This window comes from Acipenser ruthenus, chromosome 14, assembly GCF_902713425.1.
Source record: "Acipenser ruthenus chromosome 14, fAciRut3.2 maternal haplotype, whole genome shotgun sequence".
NCBI classification, from domain to species: Eukaryota; Metazoa; Chordata; class Actinopteri; order Acipenseriformes; family Acipenseridae; genus Acipenser; species Acipenser ruthenus.
In genome coordinates this window covers 29,870,093-29,892,806 of record NC_081202.1, presented here as the reverse complement: position 1 = coordinate 29,892,806, position 22,714 = coordinate 29,870,093, and the positions used below count along the sequence as shown (strand labels likewise).

Sequence of the window (22,714 nt, the reverse complement as noted above, 5' to 3'; positions counted from 1 at the left end):
TTTTTTTTGTGTGTGTATCTGTCCCATTTTAATGACTTTAAAAAATGTCTTATTATTATTATTATTATTATTATTATTATTATTATTATTATTATTATTATTATTATTATGATTGCCTGACGTATAAAGCTACCCTGCAAAACATATACATCACAGCCCCCAAAATATAATAATAATAATAATAATAATAATAATAATAATAATGAAACATCTAAAAAAAAAAGGTCCTATAAAATGGTAGTTATTGTACTTGAACCTTTTCTTGGGTTTTTTCACGTTAGAGCACACCATCTTTTTTTTTCAAATGCAGCCTACTTTTGAATTACCATTAAATACTGTAACTACAGTGCATTTAAAACATGTGTATATATATATATGCTTGTATGATACATATTCTATAACTGTCTGTTTATTATTATTTAAACTGCCCCTATACACGTTATTAAAAGAGCAATACAAAATATTAATATACAGTTATAACAATAACATTAACACAAAATTCACCGCTTACCTTTTTTCTTACTTTGCAGACACGAAAGACATTGGAATGAAAAATCTCCGCGCGCTATCACTTCATTTTGGGGCTCATTTACATTCAGCCAATCGTAAACGAGAAAAGCTACTCAATATGCATGTGTGCAATCTCGAAGACAAATGGGAGACGAGTTGAGAGAGAAACAGGTGCTGCACGTGTTGTACAGCTGAAGAAATGAATGAGCTCCTTATTACACGGGGTGCACATAGGCAAAAGCGTTGTTTCTGTGGTAGAAGTAGAACAGAACCCCATTTATTAAATAAATGTTTTTTATTCTTATATTGTTATTCGTATATTGTTTTGTTATTTATTTTCATTCTTTGACAGGAATATCAGATAATGTGGCAGAATACTTGTTTGTTAAAAACAGTACAGATAAACTTGTTGATAAACTTTGTACAGCTATTCTAAATATGTATTGTAAAACAACACACAAAAAAATAAATAAAACTAGATTTGTAACTACAAGTTGTGGGGCTTGCTTTATTGTGAAAGTGGTCAAAGTAGCTGATTTGTGTCAAAAGTCACATTGTTTATTAATTGTCTCATGCTTAGAATGTGCTAGAATTTGAAATTTCTCAAAGTTCTTTGACAGTTAATTCAACAGTGGGGAGTAGCCTACTGAAAGAAGTAGATGCAGTTACTAAAACAGCTGTACCTCTTGATTAGTAGACTTCATTCCTGTTTAGTAGTTGTCTAACTTGTTGGGAAAGTGGTCAAAATGGCAGTTGTTTATAAAAAGTTAGAGAAAATTGAATTGGTGCGGTTACTAAACCAGTTGTACCTCTTGATTGGTAAATGTTATTTCTGTTTTTATTTCATATTTGAATAGCAGAGAAGTAGAGAAAGATGTCATACCCTTTAACTTTCTGTCTAGCTTATTGGGAAAGTGGTCAAAATTTCAGTTGTTTACAAAAAGTTAGAGAAAATTTAGTTGATGTGGTTACTAAAACAGGTGTACCTCTTGATTGGTAAAAGTTATTTCTGTTTGGATTTCAGATTTGAATAACAGAGAAGTAGAGGAAGATTCCATATGCTCTAACTTTTTGTCTTACTTGTTGGGAAAGTGGTCAAAGTAGCTGATTTGTGTCAAAAGTTACATCGTTTACAGTAAATAAAATGTTGGAAGTCTGGGAGTTTTTAAGCAATGCGGAGCTTTAGAATGTTGAAAAAAGTCCCATTAAAGTGAAGGAAGATGGACAAAAAAAAGGACACAAAGCTTAATAGTTTAAAAAGTATAAAATATATCAAAAAGTTGTATACAAGCACACTATTCCAGACCGGTCTACACGTTTTAAAGTTTGAACGGCGTTTGTAGCTTAAACGGTGTAAGAGGAGTAGCGTGACAAAGAAGAAGAAGAAGAAGAAGAAGAAGAAGAAGAAGAAGAAGAAGAGGAAGAGGAGGAAGAAGAAGAAGAAGAAGAAGAAGATGTCGAAGATTTAAAGTGGGGACTCTTGCTTCGCAAGCCCCACTAATAAAGCTCGGTAGTTAATATTTTTGTACCTCCAAATTGAAACCCAGATAGAGGAATACATGTATATATATCACAATCTTTGTCAACAAAATATTAACAAGAAATGTTTTTGTGATGTTTTGTAAATGTTTATTTAGGTACAGGTATGTGAAATTCTAAGCTTAGTACATGACACCTCACTATTTTAAACTTTACTCAATAATAATTTATACAGTTGTATTGGACTAGTTATATTTGACACTTTGTTTACAAAAAGGAAATGAAACACAACATTTATATTTTTTGCAACATAACTAAAAATTGATCAGGTTAATTTGACTGATAATACATAGACATAACAAGTGAGTTAAGAGGTTGCTGTCTCTGAAGTTAGCCCCGCAAATACATGATCTAATCTTGAATACATTTTCATAAGGAACAAGGCCGTTCTACATGTGATTCATGAATGACACATTCAGTGCATGATAATCGTTGACATAAACAAGTGAGTAAAGACTTACCACATGTTTATTACGAGTACAGTATTTACATTTATGACCTAATTAAATAAAAAATAAAAAAATAACCAATTTTAATATTTACATACATGCTGGAAAAAAATGTATTGTGAATGTTTTCACAAGAAACCTCACCAAATTGCCCTCATGCATGACTTGTCATTCAAGCCTGAGTTATAAAAACACAAACAGCTTTCAATCATGGTCATACAGTCTTTATCGTGTGTTCTTTTATTTCTGAAATTTCTTTTGCCTTCAGGTTGAAATCTTTCTTCTGTCTTCTCTCATCTGTCATGGAAAAAAAATACATAAAATGTATTCATTTGCACTGCAAAAGACAACATACATTTATTGTGGTGAATTTAAAATGCAGCTTTAAATCTATGTTCAATTGTTTATTTATTTCAAGTTGCAATGTTGGTCCAGGACAAACACCCATGGTCCAGGAAATTTATCTGAATGGCAATTTTATAAATGTATTCTAATTCTGAACACAAGCTATATTTAATTTCACTTTAAAATATATATTCTTAACTGAAAAAGACACACACACACACACACACACACACACACACACACACACACACTAAAGTAAGTGAAGGGTACAGTATCTCCAACTTCTATTGCCAAGAAATACAATCTTAGCACCATCCATATCGTGTACATGCATTTTAACAATTAATTTATAGAAATGTGTTATACACAATACAATACTTCACCTAGCAGATTGCATTTTGCTAATTTAAGGGTAGCAAATTGTATCAACCTTTCTGTCCGTGATAAGACACGAATTCTCCCCCCCCACAGAGTGGGCGTGAGGCGGTTGATGACGCGTAGGTCTGCTTCTGAGGCAAGGTGAATGTGTTAAGTATTTTGTGATTGGCTAATCGAGTTGTTGCCCCAGGAACGGCTTGAACGTTGGCTCTGGAGGAACAGCAAATATATCTTTGGTAACAGCTTCGTATTGAAATCAAGGCGTGTCGAGAGACAGAGGGGTAAGAGCAAAACGGGCAACAAATGTCTCAGCCTATTTGTTATGCATGTATTTCCCTTTCATTTTTCAAGGGAAGTGTGGGCGGAAGTGGACGGACGGAACACAAAAGCTAGGTTAAAATATGAATGAATTCAATTATAGAAACTGCTGTCGTCGCTGTGGATTTCCTGTATTTGAGGGTATGATTTGGTTATGTCAAATATCTCCGAGCTAGTAAAACTAATACTTTTCCAGTACAAATATTCTTCAAAGATCGTAATACAATAATGACAATAACAATAACAATATAAAGAAAACACCTGATTGAAATCCTCTATGACGTATATATATATATTTAATAATAATGATTGTATTTTTTATTTACGTCTGCTGCACACACACACAGATACTATAATTGAACAGTATAAAATATACTAAAAAACAAAACAAAAAAACGACTCGAGTCATTAGGTTTATTTTATAGATCACATTCACACAAACAAGCTGATGGTTTTTAAACAAACAAACAAAAAAGCTAAATATATTAGTTTATTATGTATGGATAAAGAGAGCTACATTAAGAAAAAAAACACATTTTTTATTACAACCTGAATTAACTAAATAATCATTATTAAAAAGAATAAACAAAATTTTAAAAAGAAATGGCTGCCTTAAGTGCAAGAGGTTTTATGATCAACGTTAGACTTTTTGTCACACGGACCAACATCAATCCATATACAAAGCTTAACTCAATGAAAATATACCTCGGTAAAACTAAGGGCCTGACCTTAAGTAGTGTTCCCAAACTCACTTTAGCATGCTGGGGTGTGGGGAAGGCAGTGCTTTCGGTGGTCAATTGTCAAGAGGTGGCTCTGAAGGAAGCTGATCTGAAACTGCTTACAACCTCCCAGGCAGAGAGTTCTCTGTTGAGTCTTCAGCTGCACAGACTGCGATTCGCTCTTGACTTGGGGCTGAGGTCCTTTGTCCTATTCCTGAAGTTCAGTCCCTTGCTCCTGCTGTACCCTCTCAGCCTGGTCTCCCACAGGCTAGCCTCGCTGTGGCTGGACCTCCTCCTGTGGGCTGCTGAGTCATCTGGGCCCACGTTTATCAAGCTGGGCCAGTGGGCTAGTACTAGACGGGACCTGTTCTCGGAGGAGTTCTGCGACAGGTTCTCCCGGCTTCACGTCAGAGTGCAGCCACACTCCTGGGCCCACACCAAGCGCTGCCTGAGGAAGGCCTTTGGGGAGGATTGGAGGAGCCTGTTCCAGTTCGAGAGCAAGGAACCTGTGGGCTCGGGATGCGTGGCGCAGGTCTACAGGGCTCTGGCTCACGTGGACAGAGTGAAAGACCCTGAGTTTCATCAGCTGGTGGATTCCATGGAGAAGGATGATCTGTATGAAGCATGGGAGATCCCTGGGCTGAGGGGGGTGTTCAGGGCCATGGTAGGGAGGCAGGCTGAGGATGACAGCGAGGATACAGCAGAAGGAAGTCTGGAGAGGACCAAAAAGGATGACCAAGACGGGGAGCACATCATGCCAGTAGCTATTAAGGTAAACTGACGTTTGTTTTGAACTGTGATGGGAAACTGATGTTTCTGGATGAAGGTCTCTTTCTTTTTTTTAGCCAGGAATTTAAACTCATTGAGACTGAGGAGGTCACAAGGATCTCACAATCAATAGCAGTATAATACATGCAACACCATACAAACAGATTCTGTAAAATATTGTTAATTTACAACAGAGTTGAGACATGGGAGCTGAACTAATACCTAGCTATATTAAATATAACTGTTCAATACAGTTGGAGCACATCAGCAAAAAGGCCATATACAGACCTGCATAAAACTGATTCCATGTCAGTGTTAAAACCTTTTTACAGTGTAGCTCAGGGACACTTACTGTCCTTATGCATGAGATCTCAAAATGAGTGCTTTAGGGTGAACTTTTCTTGTTGTAAATAAATGTCTCTCCTCCCTACTCCCCCCAGGTCCTTCACCCTGGGATTGCCCGGCAGGTCCGGACAGACCTCCTGCTTATGAAGACTGGGAGCTGGCTGATGGGGTGTCTCCCAGGGCTCAAGTGGCTCAGTCTGTATGAGGTTGTGGAGGAGTTTGAGAAGCTCATGACCCGACAGGTGAAAACGTTTAGAGACCATTTTTTTCCATATATGTTGTAGCACTAGGGGAGTTCGCTTTCTAATGTGACTAATGAGCGGGTCCAGGTATAAAAGCAGGACTTGAATAATCACAGAATTGAATGATCATGCAAGTCAAAACAACTGGTAAGAGTTGCTATTCTGTACTATCTTGAATATGAGCTGTTTTTTTTTTTTTTTCTTTTAAAGCTATTCCTGAGTACAATATTCATTTGTGTGATTTACAGGGATGGGCATAAACATATTTTACTAATTTCAAAATACCTATTTTGAAACAGAAATAGTATTTTCTATTTTTATTTTAAACATAATTTTTCAAATAAGTTTCAGTATTACCTAATTGAGAATTCATTTGTGAAAACAGCCATACAAAAGTGCTGCAAATTCTTTAAACAGTGAGTAAACCTTAATGAAAATATGGAGTATAGAAAGGGTTAAGCAATAAATATGACAATCACAGATTTGAGGATGAAAAAATGGATTGTGTGATGTTGCAGTCATTTATATACAGCTGTATATTAGTTCACCATTATGCATACCCTCTCAGCCAACCAGAGTACAGAAATTGTCCTGCTGTACCTGGGTTATGAAATCCCTGTGGACATCTGTCCATGTTTAAGTCACACTTACATTTTTGTATAAATCTGGAAAATCGCTTTTCCAGTTGTCATGACGCTCAGCATGAAAATTATTTAGCATAAGTTACTGAGTATCAGATTCTGGGTGTCTGGCTGTCCGTACATCTGTCCATCCATCTGTCTTTATAACTAACATTTTGAATATGTCTGGAGAACAGTTTATCAAAATGTGATGAAACATTTCATTGCTATTTCTTATTCAGCACTATATTCAGTACATACCGTTGATATGTCATGATCATCAACTTTTTCATCACACTGACCGCTGGTGGGGTGTATGTTAAAGACATACCCGTTGATTGAGGCAGTACTGACATTTTCAGTTCATTATTATGAAGAACAAAATATATATATATATATAAAATAGCATATACAACAACCAGTAGATGGTCCTCTCGCCCAAACTGCACGAGATGACACCCTAGACAGGACTATTAACTTATATAATAATATTATATTGCTGGTGTCTTAACATTTGTTTATCACTGTTTCTGAGCTTCTAGAACCTTGAACTAACACTGACACCTGATGTCCAAAGTGAAGTTTCATGCATTCTTTCATTGTTCAAACTGTGTTTCTGTTTGTCGTTCCAGATTGACCTGAGATACGAGGCTAGAAATATGGAAAGATTCCAGGAGAATTTTCATGATGTGGACTTTGTAAAGTTTCCGACTCCCCTTCGTCCTTTCATCACAAGAAACATTCTAGTGGAAACATTCGAGGCAAGCTAATCTCACTTCTAAACCTAAAACTATTGAGAAAACTAGTAAGAAACAATTCTATTTTATAAATGACAGCTACAGTAAAATCGGTTGAATCAGCTGTGCTCTCTCTGTCTGTTTAAATGTTTCCATCAGTCTTTTCTTTAGTGTACATGCATTTCTTATAGAGGTCTGTAATTCTGGAGTTGGGATGAAACCCTGAACATTGTCTTCCTAAAGAATGTATTTATTTATTTATTTTGCCATTTCAGATCTTATGAAATGGACCTACACTCTGTGGTTGTTGCACTCTTCTAAATTGAGAGTTTCAAAAGTGTTCCCACATACAGTTTTTCTTTTCTATTTCATTTTAGGAGAGTGATCCCATTTCTAAATACCTAGCACAGGATATCCCAGCAGAACTGAAGCAAAAAATTGCCAGGATGGGAGTGGACACACTCCTTAAGATGGTAAGAGACCTCTTAAAATCTGCAGACGTTGTACTTGCAATACAGTACAGTACAGTTGGAGAGAACAGTTGAATCCACCCCTTTGGAAGCACTGTAATTTTTTGCTGCTTTCTTTCTCTCAGGTGTTTGTAGATAATTTTGTGCACGGGGACCTGCACCCCGGTAATATCCTGGTGCAGTGTGAGAAACAAAGCGACCCCCTTGGCACAGCTACACTGCTGGACTTGTGTGACACACTGATTGTGAGCGTGAAGCCTCCAACAACTACACTGCACCTCGTGCTATTGGACACCGGGATTGTGGCGGAGCTCCGAGAGAGAGACCTCCAGAATTTCCGCTCTGTTTTCACTGCTGTGGTGCTCGGGCAGGTAACCTGAGCCTTGTTATTCAAACATAGTGGCACAATCAGAGGAAATTATGAAAACATTGCACCTTATTAAATGGGATCCAAACATAAAGCATTTAAACATTAAAACACATGAAATTATTCATGTTACCGATCTTTCTGTCATTTTGTGTTTATTTGTTTTTAGTTCAGTTCATGTCATCAGTGAGCTAATACTCTTGCCTGTTGCAGGGCGAAAGGGTGGCTGAGCTGATACTGCATCATGCTCGAGCCAGTGAGTGCCGTGATGTGGAGAGGTTCAAATGTGAGATGGCTGAGCTGGTGAATGAGGCTAGGAAAAATACTGTCGCCCTAGGAAAGGTACATGCATCTATAAAAGTGGACCAAAACACTAATGGCACATTACGATACTGTAACAAGAAGCCATCATTCACACTAACTTCTCCCTAGGTTACACAGATCCCTTTCCGGTTATTGTGTCCTATTCCCCTGAGCAGAGGTGAATTGGTTTTAAAGAAATAATATATCACAGCCCAGTGAGTATATCTCACTGCAGAGCACTTTGTAGCTAACAAAATAATCTGTTGAATCTTAGACACTTTGCACTTCCATTTAGCTACATATTTCTCAAATGTGTAGTTTTGAAAGGAATACATGTTATAGCACACGTTTATTTTAATTTAAAAACATATCTGGCACTAGTTTAGGTTAATGGAAGCTCTCCATTTCTATGCTGTTTTCATGGGTTATCTGTTTGCATTTGCACTTCCTGAGTTATTTCACCTCAGCAGTGTCTTCATGTTATATGATGAAAGTATGTTAGTCAGAGTTATTGACAAGAAATAAGCCAGTGTAGGGTTGGGAACATTTTAATCCTCCAGGTGAAATTACACAGGAAATGCAAGACAGTCTAAAAGCATGGCTGTAACCTAGTGTAGTACCAGAAATCACTTTTTAAAATGAAAATACATTTGAGACCTATATAATAAATGGATGTGCATGGTGGAGAACATTTACTGAAACTATTTTGTTAACGACAATTACTTTAATTCAAGAACTAAACTCAAAAATCATTGGAGCCCAGACAAGAGGCTTAAAGAGTATGTAGTGGGGTTCCGAAAAATATAGCTTTTTACATCCCCACGTGTTGCTGCAACTGTTTAAATAACTTACCTATCATTTTTCTTTTCATTGTTAATATCCTGACAACTTTTTACTTATAACTTTAAAGTCTGTTTCAAAGCTTTTTTCAAAATGTCCACTCTAGTGCACTGGGGTTTGAGATCTGTCCTCTAAATCACTGCAGGAAGAGCGATTGAAAAAAACTAAACAAAAAAAAAACATAACAAGTGCAATGGCTTTCCTGTTCCGTACCACATCGTGGATCTTTATTGCTGTGTTACCTGTTTGACAATGTGAGCAATCATCCTTACACTATCAGTGCACTAGAGCGGCCATTTTGAAAAGAGCTTTGAAACGGATTTTATAAAGTTATAAGTGTAAAATATTCTCGGGATGTTAACAATGAAAATAAAAATTACAGGTATATTATTTAAACAGTTGTGGCAACATGTGGGGACGTAAAACGCTCTATTTTTCAGAACCCCGCTATAAATCCCTTCACTTTCTCCATGTTTAGTCTTGAACTGTGCACTGCTCTTCTGGGTACTGGCTGATAAGTCCTGGTGTAAAATGAAGAACAAATTGCCCACCTAGTCATTATGCATTGGTAATACAGCAAATGGGGTACCAATACATGGTTAATTAGTCTTTTGATGGAGTAACTGTTTATTATGTTGAGGGGAATGTTAAATGTTAAGTAACAAATTCAGATTAATTTTCTTCAAAAGCTCCAGGTTGGTGACTTACTGTCTCGGGTCTTCAAGCTGCTGATCACACACAAGGTAATTAATTATTCGAAAATAATACAGAAATATTTAATGAAGTGAAGAAGGTGGCCAAGTCTTAAAAACTGAGGGATGTATTCCCTTGTCCTCTAAGGCTCTCGTTTCAAATTTAATTTGCAAAGAAAAACAAAAACAAGGTAACGAAAGTGCAAAATAGCTAAGATTTACTGTAAAGCAGTAATCTCTCCCCCATACAGGTGAAGCTGGAGAGTAACTTTGCCTCGATTGTTTTTGCCATCATGGTCCTTGAAGGACTCGGGAGGTCTTTGGACCCGCACCTGGATATTCTGGAGATTGCTAAACCCCTCCTGCTGAAGAACTGTGCATCATTCGTCTGACACAAACTGTACCAACACATCTGAAATCCAGTGGATTCACACCTCCAGAAAATCAGATATTCATCTAGAACTTCAAAACACTCAGAGGGATTTAACAGTGCTGTAAATGCTTTAAAAGAAAACAAGCTGTGACTTATCCTGGTAGTGTATAGGTTGATCAAATCGGCCCCTAAGTCAAGTGGACATACATTGCAGCTCGGGTGTTTACCAGTCACTCGGTAGAAGTGATTGATTTTTAGTTCTCCAAGTCAATCAAAAAGTACTTATCCTCCAATGATTACATTAAAACTACCTTAGCTCAGATGTATACTGTGCATCTTTACATGGTGTTCAATTTACGTAGACCAGGCAGACTGCCATAATATGCTGGCCAAACAACTCCTTTTGTGGTATTGAGAGTTGCTTGCCCACAGACGGTCATTGCTTTAGTTAAGCTATCAACAGTGCAAAACCGAATGTTTGTTGCAAAATGTAGAGACAACATACAGTCCACATTCATTTTCTATTCAGCATGCAAGGAGGCAGACACACTCCAACGCTTAACTTTCATATTCAAAACTGTTATTTATGCTTGTAACTCTTTGTTAAAAGTGTAAATGATGAATATATTTCCCTACTACCTTTTTAGGGTGTCTAATGTCCCTGGACTGGCTCTAGTGTTAAAATGAAACACAAAAATCACTGAAATTGGTACAAACTGTCTCATTCTGAGCTCAGATAAATGCAAGTTTAATTTGTGGACTGTCTTGTTGATTAATTGTTATTTTTCAATGACGTAATTCAACCTTATGTTTTGTACAAAATAACGGATGAATGATTACCTCTGCGCCTAATTTGGGTGAAGTCTCATTGACTTTTAAATTGTTGTTTTTTAAAATATGTTTATTAATCACTCAAGATATATGGATTTTGTTATTAACTCTTTCTTAAAAGCAGACCTGTAAAAAGGTTTAGGAAAAAATAACTCCACTCAAACCAACAGACCAGTTAACTGGGATAGGTCTTGGGTATGCTCCTATATAATTTTTGTATGGCTGATTTCCACATAAGACACAAAAACTATTTTATTAGTTATAGTTGGGTTGCCTTTTTGCAAAGTTACCATTTAAATGCACAGTACACCTCCCCACTTATTCAAAAGCTAACTTTAATTTGGAGAAATAAAACATATATTTAGTGTTACATATTTGTCATCACCAAAAATAGAAGCAGTTATTAGACATGCAACTAATAACTCAGTGTACTTTAATATACTAAAATATATACAGTATCCGCAACAACAAATGATTTACAGCAAGACCAGGGGTGGGGATTGTATTGCCCATTTTTCCTCACTCAGATCCTTTACTTACTAAAAGTATCTTGGTATCCTTAAACAGATAATCATTTCAGAGTACCATTCTGCTTGCGTGATGTCTTGCTCATAGAGTATTTAGCATATTTTTAAATGATTATTCAGAGATACAGTATTCTTCACGTATAGGAACACCTCGACTTATGGAACAACCTTGTAGTGAAACAGAATTTTCCCATTGAATAGAACATATTATTATTATTATTTATTTCTTAGCAGAAGCCCTTATCCAGGGCAACTTACAATTGTTACAAGGGTACAGCAGCAGTGGCCCCCACCTGGGATTGAACCCACAACCCTCCAGTCAAGAGTTCAGAGCCCTAACCACTACTCCACACTGCTGCCCATATATGGGTTCCTAAATGAGTTGTGTATAGTAACCATAACCAGAAACAGTGATGTTTGGGCACGTTTTGCCGAATTTGGTGGCAGCCATTTTGATAGCAAAATTTATCGCAGCAACTTCTGCTTCACAAACTTGAAGCGAGTTTGGTTGCTGATGACATATGCGAAGTTTCAGATCAATCGGTTTACTGGTTCCCAAGAAGAAGATTTTGAACATAATACATGCGCTAAATTATTATTCAATTCATACTTTTCTTTGCTTGTGACAGTTTTGCTATTATGCTTAAAGAACACGCTTGCTGCAGTAGTAATTTAATCTCAAACATTATTAGTGTATTTTTTTTGTGATATGCTGTTGTGTACATTATGGCGTTCCATATGTGCGACAGTGGGGAGACACTTTGGTGTTTGCTGAAGTACGTCACGTCCACGATTTGCTTCGCTGTTTGGAGCAGTTCGTTTCCAAGTGAACTGGAATATGTTTGCTTTCACACTGAAAAAAGTTGAAATGGAGAGATGTGGCAAACGTATAGAGTCCCCTTCCAAGCGAACTGAGACCACCATTTCAAGTGATCTCGGTTCACTTGGTTTGATGCGCATCCTGGTGCAATTACACGGTTCTCAGAGGTTTCACATGTCACTCCAAGCAAACCGGACCACATTTCAACCTGCATCAAAGGGTCAAACGAGCTAGGTGTGAAAATGCCCTTATTCTGTTTCATTTCATGCATCCTGACAAAAGTAATACATACATTTCAATGTATTTATTAATATCGTAATTGCCCTGGGCATATTGTGTCCGGTGGTCAACTATGTCTTAGAGAACACTTCGCTTGCTTCCCAAGAGGTGTGCTCTTAGCCAGAGACTACTGTACCAGGGTATTTAGTAAGTAAGTAGTAAATAAAATTAAATCCCCACCCCTAGTCTTGCTGTAAGTCATTTGTTGTTGACATAATTTGTGCCGGTACTGTATATTTCTTATAAGAAATCATTAGGTAGATGTGTGTTTTCGTTACAGTATTAGTAAACTTCAACTATGAAAGGGAGTTTCGTGGTCTTCAGAGGACAGCAAGATGCCTGGTACTGTTGCTGTTATTTTCTTTTCTCCCCTGGAGACAATTCCAATTAATTCCCTCAAGTCTTCACCGGCTATTTTTCTGATGCAGGATACAAAGAAGAAACACATTAAAAAATCAATACCCGCAGATAAAGACATCACCTGGAGAGATTGAGCACTTACGCCACTATAACTTGTTGTATGTACAATAAATACTGTGTAGGTTATTTTCATTAAATGCTAATATAAACAAACAACCTGTATATATTTTTGTTTAAAGTCTCACAGTGGAGTTTTATTTATTTTGGTATCACACAAAACTATGTTGAATTTAAATGACTTCACAAGCAAAAAGTTTTCCTCTGTTTTTTGAAAGCTGCTTTTTAGAAATGTCACCGTTAGCCAAACTCAACAAACATACGCTGTTCCATCCAGCACTCCAGATAAGGTTTTGGGTAATTGAGTAATTTACTCTCCAATTTAGACATTACGTTAGACTACATTACCAGGCTGATTGTTTTCTAACTCTTCTAGATTGTCCCAGGTGGAACTGAGTCCTGTTTGATTGCAACTGTAATCAAACTCCCAATTTAAACACCCTCCGTAGACAGCTGAATGCAAGTTGCTCTAACCCTTCCAACTTTATCTCTCTATCCCTGCCCCCTTCATCTACTCCTTCCTCCTGCTGCTGTCTCTCCTGCACACTCTGGAACTGTCAGTCAGCCTGCAACAAGGCTGACTTCATCTCTGCCAATGTCTCTCATCTCTCTCTCAACTTTCTGGCCCTTACAGAAACATGGATCACCCCTGAGAACACTGCAACCCCAGCTGCTCTCTCACTCTCCACGCTCCTCAGGACAAGGTGGGGGAACTGGATTCCTCCTTTCTCCATCCTGGAACTTCTCGATCCCCTCTGCTCTCTCTTCCATCTCTATCAGCACTTTTGAGTTTCACGCCGTTGAATTGCACTCTCCCTGTCATCTGCTTCTTATTGTTCTCTATCGCACCCCTGGTCCTCCTGCTCACTTCCTTGATGAGCTTGACTTCTTCCTGTCTTCTATCACCACCTCTATTCCTATCATTTACTTAGCCGGTTTCATCTCTCGACTCATTCTGCTGGCTTCCTCCCTCTTTCCATCTCCAACTCGCCTACTTCTCACAAAGCTCCAAAGTAGAGGACATTCAGAAGCTATTATCCAGACCACCTTCTCTTCCCCCCCTCATTCTCAACTTTCACACCTCTACCTGACCTGGACCTTTGCTCCTTGCTCCTGGATTCCAGGCCAACTACTTGCACCCTGGATCCCCTTCCTACTCGCTTCTTCCAATCCATTGACCCTGCTCTTCCTTTTATCTCCTCCCTCATTAAATCCTCTCTGCTCTCTGGCTGTTGTCCTTCAGTCTTCAAAACTGCTCACATCACCCCCATTCTTAAAGAAACCTTGTCCTGACCCTTCCTACGCCAGCTGGCACCCTTCCTCACTGAGCACACTGCTTGACCCTCTTCAGTCCGGGTTCTGTCCTGCACACTCCACGGAAACCGCCCTCCTCTCTGCAACTGGCTCTGTCTCCTCCATTGTAATTCTCCTTGACCTTTCCTCTGCCTTTGACACTGTCAATCATGCTAGTCCTCTCCTCTCTCTCTCTCTGACCTGTGGATCTCAGGCACTGCTCTTGCCTGGTTTTCCTCCTATCTCTAACCGCTCTTCCAGGTTTCCTGGTATGTCTCTATCTTCATCGTCCCCTCTCTACAGGTGTACCTCAAGGATCTTTCCTGGGACCCCTTTTCTTACTCTATACCCGCTCGCTAGGTACTCTCATCTCCTCTTTTGGCGTCTCCTACCACCTTTACGCTGATGATGCCCAGATCTTCCTCTCCCTCCTTTGACTCACACATCTCCTCCCACATCTCAGAATGCCTCTCAGCTATCTCAACTTGGACACATTCACACCACCTCAATCTCAACCTCTCTAAATCTCTGCTACTTTCCTTCTGCTTCCTTTTCCTCCATCTCAGTTTCCCTTGACTTGGGGTATGCATTAACTACAGCATAGGAGGACCACGCAGCTCTGGGTAGCTTACAGGCAGGCCCACAGAGTGGAACCCAGACACCGGCATTCTCTAGCTACCATTTGCAGTATATAACAATTGACCATTGAGACACCGTGAACCAACGAAGTACAAGAAGCTTGATAACAATATGTGTACTCTTATGCATTATATTTTAATATCTAAGTAATGAATATTTTTTCAACGCGTAAAACACCCAGTACGCAGCTTATCTGGAGCGCTGGTCCCACGCTATGTAAACCTAGAGACAAGCAGCCCCCTGCCCACACTCCCTGATACCTTCTTCTGAGTTAAGTTTGCAGGGGGTCTGAGCAAGGCAGCTTCAATGGCTTTTTGATCTCTTCTCAATGCCTGATGGATACCCTGGAACACCTCTCTGTGACTTGCCTTGCTTGAGAAAGTAAACCCTGAAAAACAGTTTACAATTGATGCTACAAATATGAAGCCTTAAAATCATTGCAGTTAAACATTAAAAATAAATTAAATCTGCTGTTTCCCATAGTAAGCAAAAAAAAATAAAAACATTGGTGTCATAGTTTAGCCGTCTGTAAACTGTGAACTTACTACTTGTGAACTATTCTGAAGCAGTCTAATCTACTATTCTTAAGCATTGCCTTCCAAACTGTATATCAGGGCAATGCAGCATTGCTATACTACTAGAGAATCTGCAGACGGTTTTATCAAGTGGGAAACATAAAGAGAAACAAGTATCAAAAGTCACTTCAGCCTCATACCCTTTAGTCTTTATACACCTTAAAAGAGTAGTTCTTCCAGGCCTTACTTGTGGGGCAATGCGTGCAAGTACACCTTGCCACTGTTTGCTTATGCTATACATAACCGGGGACACATACAGAGAGAAATTACATTGCTGACAATCCAGTACCTTTTATGAAAAAAAAGAAATATAGAGTATTTCAAAGATAAATGGTTCATTTCGGTAAATGTAAAGGCTTCACTGTGAGTTCTCCTACCAGGTCTGTTGCTGATTGGGGAGGTAGGTGGTGGGTCACTGTGCCTCCACTCATCATTGGTCCTCTTCTCCCTATCCCACAAAGGTTCCCTCAAGCTACAGCCTGGGTCCAAAGCCCTGCAGTGGATCACATTCCCCACAGTGCTAGCGGAAGTGCCTCTCCAGACATCCTGCAAACACAACGGTACATCACAGCCTGCTAACTCAGAGAACAGGTCAAACACATTGACATAAAGGGAAACAGCAGGAGGAATCAGAATTCAAGCCAAGACTATGACAACAGTAATGACACGACTGAATGAATGCTGCATAGTAGAAATGGGGTGAATGAAAGCTAGGCTCATTTTAGAAGCTGTTGTTCATCAGGCGTTTTTCTATAGACATCACATCTTTAAACATCTGATACCTTTTTTTCTAAATGTAAAATGTTTAGGTCAGATTAATATTTACATTGTCCAACTTCACTTGACCATAAGTATACAATCTCAAAGGGCTGCCCTGTGTAAACAATAAGAATAGCCACATTTACCTTTCGTGCACCTCCATGTTTGATCTGCAGCTGCTCTGATTTACTGTGTGTTCCTTCCTTAAACCCCACAGCATGCACCCCCTTCTTTGCACGAGAAGGGGTACAAAGATCAGAAGCAGCAGATCTTTCAAGGGATCGCTGGCCCTGACCCTCCTTCTTCGTATCCCCATTTGATAGGTCAATCCTAGGGGTTCCTTCAAGCAGTGCATCCCAAATTGACAGGCTATGGCAGTTAATGCCAGGCCGGTGTGGACAGATAAAGTGGGCTCCTGAGGGAGTGGAGGTGGCTGAATAGCTGCAGGGATGCTCAGCTGGGACCATCTCAGCCCTGCAAGCCCTGTACCCAGGGGGAGCAGTCCTGGGATAACCTGGAGAAGATTCTTGGAGCTTCCGTCTGGCTGACAGGGGCATCTGGAGTTCTAGAACAAGGAATTCATAAAGCTGCAGGGGGACCTGGATGGCCACTCCTGGTCTCACTCTCACCGTGTGCCCATTCCAGAAATTCACTACCAGACCCTGCTCACTGGTCTCAGCATCTGGGGGTGGGAACAACACATGACAAAACACATATAGTAGTGACCACAAGTATTGACATCATCTGTTTATGTAGATTAATAGTAGCTTTGTATTTCTCAATGAATTATATATATATAATTCTGGAGGCAAGTCGCGCTAGATCGAATTGGGTGAAATGCATACACTATGTGAGGTAAATTGAATAATGATGTATTATGTCTAGGATTTAGTCAGTCCACCGCAGAGCTTTACACTGTGCTCCTCCGCACGATGCCAATTTCACTCTTCAGAGGAATGCACAGTGAGCAAATCAGTGCTTGGCAGACGGGTAAGCCCTGCACCCAGAGGCGGCTAGATCCCTGACTGGGAAATTAAACCTTCCCACTGGCAATCCGGCCAATTGCACTGCCGCTGGGCGGCCCGCCGGCTCGGCAACCAGCAGCCGAGATTTGATTCAAGCCTGCGAGGACGTAGCTCCCAGCGCTGAAGGCATTGGCTTTTACTGCTATGCCATGGGACACTTTTGTTCCATTTTAATAGTATATATTCTACAAAGTTTAATATAAGCTAAACTCAGAAATACAATTCCCGCGTGTAACATACAAAATGCCGAGATGCTGTGTTGCATTTATGGATGAACTGAAAAAACATAAACCTACCTTTATCATAAGATAAATGAACAATGATAATAAATACCATAATACAATGTAGAAAAGTATTTCCTACAGATTTGGTTTCATTGTGGTAAAAGTAAGGAAATTAAAATAAGAGGATAACGGCAATTCAACCATATTTAACTTAGTTACAGTAATTATTTTTTTTTACAACCTGAAAAAATACAAACAGGGTGCATTATCAAGTTTTGCTAATTTGTTTGCAGATTGTGCAAGGCATTCTACCTTTTTTAGGACTCTTTTCTGTGATGGCATTATTACAGGTGGTAGAAAATGTTTTTGTTTGGATCTGAACACTTCCTAATTTAGTGTGTACAGGCGTCTCTCATTGTTGTAGCGGAAAGGGCACTGTGGCCATAAGTGAATATATTTTGATTGGCACTGCAGCAATTGAGAAGGGCACCCATGGCAATTGCTGCACGAATGCCGTTAATTTAGAGCCCTGTGTATAGATACCATAATAATGTCAGTATTTTGCATAAACTGACAAACCGCAGCATTACCTTCAACAGCAACAAATAGATTTGGAGCAATTATTTTACTGTGGTACCGATATGAACTACTGCATTGTCACTGAAGATCCACTGATAAGGATAACTGAGAATAGGGATACTTATGCATGCTGCTTTCTGTTGTATTTAAATGCATACAATTTTACTTTTATAAAGCAGCTAATTTTCTGTTATCTGAGGGTTTTCTGTTGCTGCACTCTGTTTTGCTGCAGGTCAGCAATTAGATTTGCAAACCAACTCCAACCTTTATTACTTTCCTTTAGTTACTATGGTCCATATTCACAAAACACACACTCACAATTGAGACCACATTAACACACACTGTACTTTGACTAGGTGGTAAATATGTTCTAGAAATAAAACGTTCAAGTACACTGTAAAACTAAGAGCAATGAAAATGCCGAAACTAGGAAAAAGATCATCATTTCAGACAATATCAGCAATGCTGTACCTGAATTGTGTCCTCGACTCTCCTGGCCCAACAGCACAGTTCCTGGTCCATATCTCTCCAAATCGGGCTCCCAGGGAGCCAGGACAGAGTCCCCAGGAGTGACGGGGCACCTCACTGCATCTTCATACTGCACCAGATCACACAGCCTTGTCTCCTGCAGGCGGCACCCAGATCTGCCTCTGAAACGCTTGTTGCTCTCAAACTCCACTGTGAACACTTCCTCCAAGCCCTGAGGAACAAGCAAGACCAGCAAAGGACAGCTAGTTACACCTCGTTTCCATGTGACACCAAACAGTCCTTCCCCTTTAAAAGGGTTTGACCAAGGCTTTAAAAAAAATAAAAAATGTAATTTTCATTAGCATAACTACAAAGTAATTTATGATATTTCTGTAGATGGTTTAGTTTTTCACACTTTCAATGTTCACCCTTCACAACTCCACAGATTCACTTCCAGTGAAGCAGGTACTGTACTAGGATGCTACCTGAGTACTTTCTGTGATACACATAGATCTACTGTAGCTTGGGTTATGTGATGGGGTGAGCAGTTTCCCGTCTCGAGAACGAGAAAAGGCCATCCGGCCCACCTTTGCTCGCTTGCTTTGGTGCCAGTGTGATCAGATACCATTTTATACTTATAAGGTGGGGTGAAGGCTCCCCGCACACTAACCAGTTGCTACAAGCTGGGAGAAGTCTGGAGTGACTTAGAAAGCATATAAAATGATGATAAAACATGTGTATGTAAAGCAAAAAGCATGGGGAAATCATGGTAAACTGCACAATTAAGAGTGCAAATTGACTGTGGTCAACCTTCATGGGCTACAGACACAATATAGCACAGAGTACTCACAGGAAAAAATACACACTTACAATTCTCAAATCTAGATTTGCTTGGAAGAGAATGATAATTGTGGACTACAGCAGTGCCTACCTGAACCTCCTGGCTGAGATGTCCGAGATAGTAAAACCCATCCTGGTATCTCCTGGCTAAAATCCGAGCCCCTCTAACCAGCTGAGGACCCCCCTGGGCCCCATCAACAGAGCCCCCCTTCACCTCGGCTTTCACAGGGCGTCTGCTAACCAGGAGATGGAGGGGAAAGAACAGAGGAAAGCATTAGGAACGTGTTTTGATTTAATTCTTTCATCGTATCTTTGAATTGGAACAATGTTTCCTGTTTTTAATACGTACAGTTGGGCTTGCTTTAATGGTTTTTGTGTGTCTTATATATTATATATTTGTCCCGGGGTTGGACACAATCGTTTCACACTACATATTTTCATCCCAGGGCATGCTGATGCGTGACCCTTGCCCCTTAACGTTGTTATGTGGCTACTGCCATGTGCGTTTTCAACCCGAGGAAAGCGTAACCCTATTGCATTCACATTTCATTTTTCAACCTGAGGCGAGCGTATCCCTGTTGCATTCACATTTCATTTTTCAACCCGAGGCAAACGTTTCGCCTTGGGTTGAAAATTCTCAACCCTAGTCTCTGGCAGGGGTGAGTTCGGCCCGGGTTGAAACTGGCAATGTGAATGTGCTTAAGTGTGAAAAACCCTTTTGAATGGTTAGCTGGGGTTCAGTCATGGAGATAGTGTATAAAGTGGTCACACATTACACTGTAGTGACAGAAGCTGATGAGTACTTACTGTGAATCAGGATTACAAAGGGCAGGCCAGTGAAGAGGCACCCCAGAGTAACACAGTGAGCTGTCACTGCCTCCCAACACTGAACAAAATGCCTGGGACAATGGCATTGCCTGCAAATACACAAGGAGTAATGTGAAGTGGAGAAGAAACTATAGCTGTGGACAACTGTCAAACTGGAAAGCCTTCAGAACCTGCTAGGACTAAACAGGAGCTAGGGGGCACAGTTAGTTACTGTGACTGCATTATTCATACTCTCCTGCAGGCTGGGTTAAAATCAAGACTCCAAACTAGGTTAAAACCCCTTAGTGACCCAGCTACTGTTAGATTTGTGGCTAGACGTATTTTGTTATAAAGGTTACAGGTCCAAGTCATCATGAAAGGACAGTGGGACGCTGTGTGTTTTCTGATTTGTTCAATGGGGGTTAAGTTGAGACCACTATTTTCACTCATGTGAGCCAGATTCGAATCCAGGCTTCCACAGGTGAAAAGCTTCCCCCTTCACAGCTGCGTGAAGAGGGATAAACCAACCAGATACCCACCGCCTCTACAACACTGGTAGACTCCAGGGCTGACATGCGGAAGGTTCCACCAGTCTCCCTTGCTATCTCCTGCAGTAGCCACTGGGGGGAGCTCTGTCTGAGATACACCACATGGACGGGAGGCCAGTTTTCCAGCCAAGGTCTGGCTCCTCCAGGGGAGCTGTCCGGCAGCCCATCAGTGACCAGACACACAGCGTGACAGGCTGGGTCCCCGATAGCAACGGCCAGTGCGGTCAGTGTTGTCCAGGAGTCTGAGACAGAGCGGCACTCCAGGCAGCGAATCCAGGCAACGGCTTCAGCGAGAGTTTGTGGACTGCATCGTACTGACCGGTCGCACCATTTACTGACCTGGGGACAGGGAGGCAAACAGATCCTTATAAAAGTTTTCTATAATAAAAACATGGCAAAGTGTAATAAAGCATAGTGAAAGCATAGTAAAGCATAGGCATGCATTGTAAAGCCCAGAGAGGTATGGTAAAGCACATTAATAATGGCAAACCGTGGTAAACTATTGTAAAAGCATAGTATTACCATGGGAAATGCATGGAAAAACTGCAAAATTACCAGGCAAGTTTCCTGTAGTAAACTTTTATAAGGGTGTACACCTGTAGATAAAGAACAGGAATCTTTAAAATATTATTTAATTTTACAAATAGATGTATGTACTCTACTGTTTATTTTTTTTTTTTTACTGTATTAAGTTGTTGTCTGATGGCCATGAGGGCTGGGCAAACTTATTTTTTAAAATGTTCATAAAATCCTTATCAGAATATTTTTCCAGATGCATGCATCAAAACAGCCAACCATATTCCTGCTACACATCAGAAGGTATCCTCAATCGATGAGCCAATGTTGCAATACCAGAAAATGTCACAGTACTCTTTGCTGCTATGCCTGTGCCCAGGCTGCCCATTTACATTACCCAGTTTGTTGGCAGGATTTATTGTCATTGACAGAGATAGGGCATTAAGGAGGGCAGCGGTACAGTACCTCGCTGTTAAACTCCACAATGTTAAATTTGAAATCTGGAAGCATGTAAGCCCTATCATACAGCGCCTGAATCAGATGCTCCTTCACCCCCCACAGTTTGGAGTACATGCTCCCCGAGGTGTCGACCACAAACGTGACGTTCCATTCTCTGAGACCATCAAAGAGGTTCGGGGGGGCACAAGCATGGCAGGGCGGGGCGTGGGCCGGCATGGAGGAGGCTTTGAAACAACCTGAAACAAACACATCCTTCAGGTTAGAAACAGGCATTGGGGTCTACAGATACTACTATTGCTTAATCATTAAAACAGGATCCTTCCCCAGATCAACTGAATAGACCCCATTGCCTTTATTGATGTTTGTACATTTTAATGCTGCCTACACTAGAAACGAACCACTATGAAACAGCACTACAATTAACATTCTGTGAAGTATAGTATTATTAGTGTTAAAAAATATTGCAATGATACAAAAACAACAGCTCAACAAACCCCGACCCGAAGAACACGCTACAGCAGTACTCGCTGAAATAATATAACAAGTAATGCTAATAAAAAATGGTTGTATAGTCTAAACAATTGTGAATATGACATGTTAATACATTCGACAGCAAACTTACTACACCGTACACGTAAGTAGTGTTATATGTATGATATGTACCTTACGCAAAGCATTTTGTGTTGTTATTTTCGAGAATACTTGTCTGTTGGACTATTAACATTAGTTTGCAGTAATTATATACGAGATACTTACCTTGGCTATTTATTATTATTATTATTATTATTATTATTATTATTATTATTATTATTATTATTATTATTATTATTATTATTATTATTCATCCAGTTTCACATGAAACTTTTGCAGGTGGTACATCCATCCACTCTGACTGTGTCAGTCACAGATTGTATATCCCAGTTGCTCAGCGACGACAGAATCTCTCACAAAAAAACATAAATAGGGGGATCCTGTTTCTAAATCAAATCAAGTTTTTTTTTATATTACATTTACAGCTACAAAATTCAATTGT

General features: G+C 39.7%; 2 protein-coding genes across 4 annotated transcripts; one reads left to right on the top strand and one right to left on the bottom strand.

Moving 5' to 3' along the window:
• The first annotated feature begins 3,340 nt into the window (after positions 1–3,340).
• Positions 3,341–10,971, top strand: adck2 (aarF domain containing kinase 2). Of its 2 annotated transcripts, XM_034033504.3 has the most exons (8): positions 3,342–5,030; positions 5,467–5,613; positions 6,866–6,994; positions 7,348–7,443; positions 7,566–7,811; positions 8,021–8,149; positions 9,640–9,693; positions 9,894–10,971. In XM_034033504.3, the coding sequence occupies exons 1-8, from the start codon at positions 4,143–4,145 to the stop codon at positions 10,032–10,034; spliced, it is 1,830 nt and encodes a 609-aa protein (XP_033889395.3). In that variant the 5' UTR covers positions 3,342–4,142; the 3' UTR covers positions 10,035–10,971. The 2 variants fall into 2 exon arrangements, with proteins under 2 accessions (XP_058842307.1, XP_033889395.3); XM_058986324.1 differs by lacking the exon at positions 8,021–8,149 and having other exon boundaries at positions 3,341–5,030.
• Positions 10,972–10,996: 25 nt separating this feature from the next.
• LOC117420013 (uncharacterized) lies at positions 10,997–22,576 on the bottom strand. Of its 2 annotated transcripts, none has more exons than XM_034033500.3 (10): positions 22,438–22,576; positions 21,688–21,917; positions 20,698–21,045; positions 20,159–20,268; positions 19,443–19,587; positions 18,515–18,743; positions 16,362–16,897; positions 15,834–16,002; positions 15,142–15,269; positions 10,997–12,891 (listed from the first exon to the last, which is right to left on the bottom strand). In XM_034033500.3, the coding sequence occupies exons 2-10, from the start codon at positions 21,895–21,897 to the stop codon at positions 12,877–12,879; spliced, it is 1,890 nt and encodes a 629-aa protein (XP_033889391.3). In that variant the 5' UTR covers positions 21,898–21,917; positions 22,438–22,576; the 3' UTR covers positions 10,997–12,876. The 2 variants fall into 2 exon arrangements, with proteins under 2 accessions (XP_033889391.3, XP_033889392.3); XM_034033501.3 differs by having other exon boundaries at positions 19,443–19,584.
• Between the last annotated feature and the right edge of the window lie 138 nt (positions 22,577–22,714).

What these genes read in the sequence shown, in the direction of transcription:
- adck2 (XM_034033504.3), top strand. Translation starts at nt 4,143, where the DNA reads ATGGCTGCCTTAAGTGCAAGAGGTTTTATGATCAACGTTAGACTTTTT. An exon ending in TCATGCCAGTAGCTATTAAG is followed by an intron (nt 5,031 to 5,466) that starts GTAAACTGACGT and finishes TACTCCCCCCAG; the next exon opens with GTCCTTCACCCTGGGATTGC. An exon ending in TTCTAGTGGAAACATTCGAG is followed by an intron (nt 6,995 to 7,347) that starts GCAAGCTAATCT and finishes ATTTCATTTTAG; the next exon opens with GAGAGTGATCCCATTTCTAA.
- LOC117420013 (XM_034033500.3), bottom strand. Translation starts at nt 21,897, where the DNA reads ATGCCGGCCCACGCCCCGCCCTGCCATGCTTGTGCCCCCCCGAACCTC. An exon ending in CTACCAGTGTTGTAGAGGCG is followed by an intron (nt 20,269 to 20,697) that starts GTGGGTATCTGG and finishes GTGTATTTGCAG; the next exon opens with GCAATGCCATTGTCCCAGGC. An exon ending in CCCAATCAGCAACAGACCTG is followed by an intron (nt 15,270 to 15,833) that starts GTAGGAGAACTC and finishes ACTGTTTTTCAG; the next exon opens with GGTTTACTTTCTCAAGCAAG.